The sequence below is a fragment of the Callospermophilus lateralis genome, chromosome 4 (assembly GCF_048772815.1).
Source record: "Callospermophilus lateralis isolate mCalLat2 chromosome 4, mCalLat2.hap1, whole genome shotgun sequence".
NCBI lineage: Eukaryota > Metazoa > Chordata > Mammalia > Rodentia > Sciuridae > Callospermophilus > Callospermophilus lateralis.
In genome coordinates this window covers 110,061,037-110,070,114 of record NC_135308.1, presented here as the reverse complement: position 1 = coordinate 110,070,114, position 9,078 = coordinate 110,061,037, and the positions used below count along the sequence as shown (strand labels likewise).

Here is a 9,078-nt window from a genome sequence, read left to right as displayed (position 1 = left end):
GAGTTTAAAAAGCGCTGTCTTTATTACTGTCTCTGGAAGTCTCTTCCTCCTTCCATAACCTCCACCTTCCCTATCTCTTCCTTGCCTCCTCCACTAAGCTCTGAGCTTGCTGTGCCTTGAGGCTGGGGTCTGCCTCACCTGGCTCCCATCAGCAGGCAGCTCACGGCTCCAGGTAATCATGCTGTCGGGGAGACCTGATTAACTTCTCTTCCTGCCTGCAGATTAATCTTGCTTTCTGAGCTGGAGCCCCATGCTTCTGCACATCCTGTTCTGAGCTGAGATGGGACCCAGGGTGTCAGTTCTTCCCAGGTGGGTGAGGGGCTGGGCCCAGATTGTGGGGGCTATGTCTAGATGAGGGGCAGCTCCAGCTCTGGCCAGCCTTCCTCTACCCGATGACTCCCCCATCCTTGACTTCTCAGAATCAAGCTGAAAAGATCCTGTCTGGCTGAGCAGGGGGTGGGAGGTGTGTGTGGGGGGTGATGACCTGATCCTGATCGCCCCCGCTCTCTGCCTCATCTCCTGCTCCCAGGGCCCAAATTGTCGTCACTTTCCCAGTGAAGTGTCTGGTCATTTTCAGAAGCAATTTCAGGAGAAAATGCAGCTGCTGCTCCCTATCCTGCTTTTCTTTTCCCAGGGCTGAGGGAACTGTCAGCTCTCTGACCAGGGAAGGAGGGGGTGGGTGTAGGGGAAGGAATAGATCTCTGGCCTACCTGTGTCAGTCATGTGGGTAGATGATGGTTCAAGGATGGATGGGGCTCCCCTTCTCCTTTATTCTTCCTTCTCTCCATTTTTCTCTTTCCTGGTGTTGCTTTTCTTTGCTTCTGAAGCCCGGGAATCTGAAAACTACAGGTCTCAGTTTTCCCCACCTGTGTTACAGGGTTTGGAATTGGCTTTCTCATCATGAAGAAGCAAGGGTTCTGCATCAGCCTTCTCTCCCAACCCTCCCCACTATCTGCTCAGCATCCTCAAAATCTAGACTGTTCCATCTTCTGAAAGGCACAGCCATCCTGGGTTCCCCTGACCACCATGAGGAGCCATTCTAACACATCACAGCTTAAACCAGCTCTAGCACAGTCCTGATTTTCTTTCTCTGGCTCTGCTGATTTTCTTCACAGGCTCTAAGAGGCCCTAAGGGGATCTTCCTGATCAACCTGCTCTGTGGGTTGTCTCCAGCTGTCTCCTGGCTGCAGGCATGGAAGGTCACAGATGCTGCTGATTTTCCATTCTTCCCTGGTATCTCCAACCAGTGTCTCATATGGCCCTAGCCCTACCCTCACACCTAGCACCTCTCCAGGATGTAGAGGAAGTCCACAAGTGGAGATGTGGTGGTGGACAGGTGCAGGTCTTCATGTGTGCACAAGGTCTACCACCACCTCTAATCCCTAGAGAAAGACTGACAAACCTGTCTCAGCACATCTGTACACACCTTTTCCTTGCCTTGCCCTCAATAATGAGGGGGATCTGTTGGGGGGTGAGGTGGGATCTGCTGCTAGGGAGCCTGGACTCCAAGTACCATCTACTCTAGGCTGGTGACAGCATCTGAGATGTGGCTCACATAACGAGTAGATATTCAAAGAAAAAATACCTAGATGCTCTATAGCTGCAATAGGCAATTTACATGTCATTTGCATATGATTCATGGGCAAAACGAAGCTGCCTGCTACAGCTCTCCAATGCCTTCCTCCTTCATCACCTTTCTAACTTAGGTTAACATCAGCTCTTTCAAGTCTTAGCTAATCCCAGAGATCAAGGGTGATCAGCTTTCCCTGCCATCCCTTTGCTCCCCACAGCCTTGGCTCTCGCTATCCTCTGTGAGATGCCGCATCATCAAAGGACATTATTCATGGTGGACCTTTGCTGAAGCCCTGCTTCCCCGGTGCCAGGGCTTGGGGGCAGGGACACATGGGTTAGTTGGGGAGGGGTCGATACAGAGATGGGGCCCAGGAGGCTATTGGTCCAACACCTCCTTCTGCACACCCAGCTCCCTCCACCTGCCTAGGTTGGGCTTCTATCTCCAGACTGATGGGAGAGGAGGCGGAGAGATGACAGATCAATTAGGAAGAGCACCTGGGCTTCTCAAAAGAATAAACCAGTCATGCCATTTGTATGTAAACTGCCACCCACTTCTGTTCTTCATCCTACTAAATGCTTCCAGCCCTGGGTTCTGGCCCATGTTCTTTGCCCACACACCCCTGCAATTAGCTGGGTAATGAGAAGCTTTCAATCAGGCCCCATTAGCCCCTCAGATAATAAAGAGGACTTGGTACCCAGCTGCTGCCCTCAATCAGGGTGAACATGAGGCCATATGCAGCCAGGGTAACTTTTGTCAATATAGCCCAAATCCTAGAGTGGGTAGAGTGGTGAGTAAGGATTTCAGGATCCCATCAACACTTGAGAGACTCCATGAAGGATCCATGATTTGGGCTGAGTTGACTCTGGCTTTCCTTTTAATTTTATTGAGCACCTATTGTATGCCAAATACTATAGGATATAATAGCAAACAAAACAGACAAAAGTGGGCTGGGGTTGTGGCTCAGCGGTAGAACACTTGCTTAGCACATGCAAGGTGCTGGGTTCAATCCTCAGTACTACATAAAAATAAATAAATAAATAAATAAATAAATAAATGTATTGTGTCCAACTACAACTAAAAAAAGAATATTAAAAAAAACAGACAAAACTTCTTGACCTTGTGATGCTTATATTCTAGTGAAAGTAGTGTGTGGTAAAGAGACAATAATAAGTAATTAGCATAATGGATGTAATGAATGTGCATGAAGAAATAAAAACAGGAGGGATATGTAGGGAGTATTGGGGTGGTAATTATTTAAATAGGATGATTAGGGAAGACCTTGTTAAAAGGAGTCTTTGAGGTAAATGTGAGATAGAGATACTGTTCTCATCCCAAGATGTAGAAAAGAAAAATCGTCCCATATTTCAAAGTCTCAGAGAGGTGGGCCATCTGCCCCTTTGGGAGTGCCAACTGTTCTCTCACAGGTCAATGTTCATGACAATTAAGTAAAAAGAGTGGAAGAGATGAAGTGAGAAGAACATGAATTTGTGGTTGTTCTGTACCAACTGGTAGCTGTGTGTATGGGAGTGAATGACCGAACCTCTTGAGCCTCAGTTTCTTCATCTGAAAAAATAGACATCTTTCTTACCTACTTCCATGATGGAGTTGCTGAAAATCAAATGATTGCTCCATGCCAGAGTACTCTGTGAATGCTGAAACCCTGTGCCAGGGAGAATACTAAGGTTGATGCCTTGCTTGGAAGCTGGCTTTCACTACAAATCTCCCCCATCTCTTGGGAAACAACTTCTGGCTCTGAGTCTGGACTCTGTTCCTGACCTGACTCTGCCTCTCCTCTGGGACTCTCTCCCTTGGGTGGCAATAGGCAGATAAATCCCTTCATGGGTGTGGGGTGTGAACAGAGGGTTGAAAGGTCAAAGGAGAAGATGCTCAAGCCGCAGGAAGGCAGATTAGGGCAGGGAAAAATGTAACTTTGAAGGAAAAGGGAAGCAATGAGATCAATGCTGGAGCACAGTGGAGTGGGAGAGGGATGGGGGACCGTTCAGTGGAGTGTTCATACCTCCTCCCTGGGGGATAGAAGGTAGAACTGTAAAAGATGTAGCTAAGTCTGACTATTTCAGGGTCAGGAAGGAGAGGGGAGGGAGGCAGACAGGGCTCTCTGCACTCAGCAACAGGAGAGAAGCATTGATACTCACTTGGGGTGAGGACTAATGTGATGGGGCAGTCCCCACTCGGAGGAGGACAGAGAGAATGCAAATGGGAGGGGATGCCAGACTCACCCCCAATCCTCAGGTGGGGGGCCTGCACCTGGTGATCCTGATGTGACAGGGACAGAGAGGCACTTGCTGTGCTGTTCCAGCCTGGCTGTCAAGCTTGAAGGCTTAAAGGGCAAGGAGCTAGGGGTGAACATGGAGGAAAGGGGTCCAGGGTCCACACCTATTGAGCTAGACCTGGTATGGTGATTTTATGACAAATCATACACAACAACATTCCTTAGAATGCCCACCTTCTGTGCCATTGGAAAGTGGGCTGCTGGACAGCTCCAGCTTACTGCCAGATCTGGTGTGTGTGTGTGTGTGTGTGTGTGTGTGTGTGTGTGTGTGTCTGGGTATGTGGCTGCAGTCTGAGCCCTCCCACCCCCTCTATCTTCCCCCCTCCCCTCCAGCCACCCTGGGATTGGTGACTCTCAGCCCCTCCCCTTGGCTCCCCCAGACCCTCCCAGAGCCTTAATCGGGGAGCTGGGACTGAGTTCCTGCAACCTTCCAGATCCTGCCACCATTTCTCTCTTTGCCTCAGCATCAGCAGCACCGGCAGCACCAGCTTGTGGGGAGTGGGGAGTCTCCACTGATCAACTCCCTGATCTGCCAGTCCCCCCCAGCACCAGGCTCAGAGCTGCCCCACAGGTAGGCACAAGGGGAAGAGTGTTGGATAGTCTGAACCTGGCACCAAGGGTCAGGGGCCAGAGTCGGGAGGGAATAAAGGAGATGGCATTCTGATAGGTGAGCAGAGTAGTGAGCAGAAAGTGTCCGTAGGGTAGTGAGCTGCTAATATTTGGAGCTTTAACAGACTGATTATTCCACAGCAGAAAGTTTTTGCATAAGTCTTGGGGTTATCTAGTCCTGAAAAATAGCCTTCAGGACCTCTTTTTAAACTGATTAAGGAAACAGATTAGTTTATGTCTTATAAATCATCATCTTTGTTGGGAGCTAGAGGCCGGCAGCATTTACCACTGCTCATTGCCAAGGGCACATCCTGGGGTGATGTCTAATGAGGGAGCAGGAAAACTGAGCCCAAAGGATGAACCCCTGGCTCAGAGATGTGTTTTATTCTTTTCTGACTATGACTAGGATGGGAGAATTGGCGGCTGGGAAAGCAGGTTGAGCCCAGCTGCTGGTCACAAATGCCTCTTGTGTTTTCATGGATCTGTATCTTCTTCCCCTCCCTGCCTTGCCCAGGGCCTCTCTTTGCCCTCTAAAGCACCATGAGGAGTGCACTGCTGTTCGCAGTCATCCTGGCCCTTGGTCTGGCTCGGACCTTTGGGGCTGTCTGTGAAGAGTCACAGGAACAGGTGGTGCCTGGCGGGAGCCACAGCAAGGTAAGGCAGCCATAGCAGAGTCCTGGGAACATTATGGACACCTGGGGTTCTGCCTGTCTGGAGTAGGGAAGAAGGGAGGAGGGCAGGGTTGGGAGTTAGGAGGGTTCTCTGTGATCCTCTCACGTTCCCATTGTCTCAGGTCTTTAAGTATCTTTGTCTCTGCATGTCTTTGTGCATAAAATGTGTCCAACAAATATGTTGGTTGATTGTCAGGAGGCTTGGTGATTTGATAGTGCTGTGAGAGGTGAGCTAAGGTGGTCTAAGGTTCTGTAGGGTCTGGCTCAGATTCTATTCTTGGCAAGGGCAGATCTCATTTACTCCCTGGATAGTAGGAAATGCAGAATGTTTCTCCCAAATGATCATTTGCATACTATTTCACCTATCAGTTATGTGTATTATCTTATTTTTAAAATGAAAATAAATTGTCTTTTCCTCCACTTATCCACCTCTTGTAATCTTGGGTACTTGTAAAATCTCAATCCCTCTCCTGCCCTCCTCTACCTTTGCTGCCTCTAGCCTCTGCTTAAATGGGATAACAAAACAAAAACAAACAGAATAAAATAAAACCCCAAAAGACAGAATGAGCCCTGATTTCCAAAGTTCCTCTAAGAAAAAAAAAAAAAAATAGGAACTGCCAGGGTTATGGTGCAGGGAGAGTGCAAAGAAGAAATCTTTAGAAGGTTTTGAAATGACAGCAATTACACTGGTACAAATGCTTTTAAGATGATTATGGGTGGAGTTTATTACAAATTCAGTGTGCAAAGTCTAACCGCCTCTCCAGCTCCAATCTGTTTAACATCTCATTACAAGAGCTGGGCGGCAGAGTATTTGAACAATTTGGGGAAAGTGTCTGCTGGGCCAAGAAGAGAGAGAAAAAGAGATTGCAGGGCAGCCTTGCAGGTGGCAGCAGCTGCGCCAGATCCAAAAGCCCTGAACCCATTCAGAATCACCCAGGAGTGCCAGATATGGGCTGGACCCTGTGTTTGGTGCCCCAAAGTTCCAGTCTGGGGTAGTCAGTGTGTTTGGGTTATTAAGAGACAAACCTGCTGCTGGATTTTGGGTAATAAGATGTCCCTTCTGCTCTTCCTGGCAAATGAAAGACGAATGCCCTCTAGCCCTTTCTCCCCACAGGTTGTGAAGATGGGGAAATTGAGGCAGGAAGAGGGTAGAATATACGTGTGCCCTTAGTGTGCCCAGGCAACTAGGTTGGTATGTACTTGGGTAAATGCACTGCTGTGTGAGCATAGCAGCCTAAGGATGCCTGGGCTCTGGAGAGAGGTTCTGCTGAGTTTGAAGGTGAAAATCTCCAAACACAATCATCGTCTTTGCAACTGCAATTAACTGGGTGTATGGCATGTACCCACTACCCTGCTGTTCCCAAGTTGCTAGAAAAAAAAATCATAAGAGGGCTGGGGATGTGGCTCAAGCGGTAGCGCGCTCGCCTGGCATGCATGCGGCCCGGGTTCGATTCTCAGCACCACATACAAATAAGGATGTTGTGTCCGTCGATAACTAAAAAATAAATATTAAAATTCTCTCTCTCTCTCTCTCTCTCTCTCTCTCTCTCTCTCTCTCTCTCTCTCACTCTCTCTCTAAAAAAAAAAAAAAAATCATAAGAGCCCCTGCTGGGCAGCAGTTCCAGAATCTGGGTTCTGTTTGTGAGGAAGAGGAAGGGATATCATTCCGAGCATGTGGCCTTCCTGAAATTACAGATCCAGGACAGAAAGGAGAGAGGGAGCAAAAACCAGAGGCAAAAAGCCATGGAGAAGGGGAATATGAGAGAATTCCCTCCCATAAGAAGCAGAGAAGGGAACGTCCATGGACATAGCCCAGAACGGGGGGATCTCAGGTTAGCTGGTGTGCCCTAGCTATCTATTACCACCCCACCTCAGGACTGAGTCTTGTCTGTGACTCATTCATGGAGTATAGACCAGAGGACACCTGCTTTGTCTGATGGTGCTTTCTTGGGAATGGGGGCATTCATGGCTCTCTCTTAGTAGAACAAACACATCCTTGGGCACACTGGTTCCTGATATGCCAGGGAGAAAAGAACCTATGGCCTTTGTCACTGAGAGATTGCAGGATTGGAACCGGGCCCCAGAGGACAGTCCTCGAGCTTGGGAGTTAGTGTGATCAACTGACCCATTTTGAGCACAGAATGTCCTTCATATCTGAAAGTCCTTAGTCCTAGGCAAACAGGACAGTTGACCAGCCTACAGGGATGCTTCATTAGAGTTTCTCAAACCTCACGGTAGATATGAATCACCTAGGGATCAGTCAGGTTCAAATGCAGATTCTGCTTCAGCAGGTCTGGCAAAAGATGGAGATTCTGCCTTTCTAACAAACTCCCCTCTGTGCTGGTGCTGCTGTTGGTCCATACATTATACTCTGAGCACCTGCTTCTCTTCCAGTGTAAACCAGAGGAAATTCTGAAAGAAAGATGTATTGGAATTCAGCTGTAATGGGTTCAGGCTGCTTTGTATGGGAAGAGTGTGTGGACAGGGTATGAGCCTTCTCCTTCAGTCCTCCTTTTCTCTTCCCTAAAGGACTCGGATCTTTACCAGCTGCCCCCATCGTTGCTGAGGAGACTCTTTGACAGCCGCCCTGTCTCCCTGGAAGGATTGCTCAAAGTGCTGAGCAAGGCTAGCGTGGGTAGGAAGCAGCCCTCGGGGGGAGAGGGTGTGAGAGGAATGACTCTGAAGATGAGATAGGCCTGGGAGACCCATTTAGGTGGGTTGGGAGGGTGGGAGACAGAGCATAGTTTAGTGAATCTGTAAGGGTTGTGATGCCAATCCCCCTTCATCATTACTTTCTTGATCTGCTCCCCATTTACGCACATTTTCTTGGTTTCTCAGATTCTAAGGAATCATCACTTCCCCAAAAACGTGAGTAGCCTCGTCGTCCTCTAAATACCTATGACATGGACTCTAAGATAATCTTGCTGCTGCTGGGAGGGAGACACAAGGAGGCTCTGCTTCCCTGGTCACTTACTCAGAGCTCCATGGGCAGGGGCCTAGGGGCCATTTTGGCCAGCCCCATCTCAGCTGGTGCAGACACTATGTCAGCTACAACTGATGAGCCAGCTTTGTATGACTGGGAAAGACAACCAGGGAGCTAGGAGGACAGTTTTAGGAGTTGTCTCTCCCACTCATACATACTTCCTCAGCAGGTGTGAAGGCCAGGGCCCAGGGGGTGGGGTGGGGTGGTGTCCTGCTTCACTGGCTGGACATTAGGAACCAAAGGATCTCTTGGGGCCTATGAAGATGCTAAACAGGCACCTGCTGGGACAGAGAGTCCTTGAAATGTGGAGGAGGGAAAGGTGGATGAAAAGGATATGTTGGTTAGCTGTGAAGGGTCAGTATAAAGAAACAGACTAGAAACCCAACCTCAGAAGTTCTGACACATGTATGGGGAAAGCATCATTCCTTCTGTTGACAATTTTGGCTTTTTTCTGCAGGTGACATGCATGATTTCTTTGTTGGACTTATGGGCAAGAGAAACAGCCAGCCAGGTAGGAGTGTGTGGAGGTACAGTAGAAGAATTTGGAGAACTGGTAAGGACATGACAGAAATTAAGTGCCTATTTGTCACCAGAGGAAAAGTAAGATTTTTTTTTTTCATTGCAGTGAGTGGGGGCCTTTTCTAAGATAGTCCTGCTACTGCTAGGAATGAGGCTCTGTTTCCTCCTCACTCTCCCAACTCTCTTCCAACACTCTCCTTTCTAGCTAGGATGTTGGGTCAGGGTAAAGGACACATTCAGAAAAATCCCTCCTGTCCTGCATGAAACCCTGGGTTCAGTCCCTAGTACTGGAGGGAAAAAAGAAAGAAAAAAGAAAAATCTTTTCTAATTATTCTAATTACACTGTTTACTTCATCCAGATAATCCTACTGATGTGAATCCAGAGAACATCCCCAGCTTTGGCACCCTCAAGTATCCCCCCAGTGCAGAATAA

The 9,078-nt window shown here is 48.4% G+C and overlaps 1 protein-coding gene across 2 annotated transcripts; it reads left to right on the top strand.

The window, feature by feature from the left end:
- The first annotated feature begins 5,012 nt into the window (after positions 1–5,012).
- Positions 5,013–9,078, top strand: Tac3 (tachykinin precursor 3). 2 transcript variants are annotated; one of them, XM_076853037.1, is made up of 6 exons: positions 5,013–5,126; positions 5,804–5,806; positions 7,673–7,778; positions 7,982–8,011; positions 8,584–8,637; positions 9,005–9,078. In XM_076853037.1, the coding sequence occupies exons 1-6, from the start codon at positions 5,013–5,015 to the stop codon at positions 9,076–9,078; spliced, it is 381 nt and encodes a 126-aa protein (XP_076709152.1). The 2 variants fall into 2 exon arrangements, with proteins under 2 accessions (XP_076709152.1, XP_076709153.1); XM_076853038.1 differs by lacking the exon at positions 5,804–5,806.

Excerpts from the sequence above, each read along its gene's own strand:
- Tac3 (XM_076853037.1), top strand. The coding sequence starts at position 5,013 with ATGAGGAGTGCACTGCTGTTCGCAGTCATCCTGGCCCTTGGTCTGGCT. Across the intron at positions 7,779-7,981 it reads GCTGAGCAAGGCTAGCGTGG|ATTCTAAGGAATCATCACTT; the intron begins GTAGGAAGCAGC and ends TTGGTTTCTCAG. Across the intron at positions 8,638-9,004 it reads CAAGAGAAACAGCCAGCCAG|ATAATCCTACTGATGTGAAT; the intron begins GTAGGAGTGTGT and ends TACTTCATCCAG.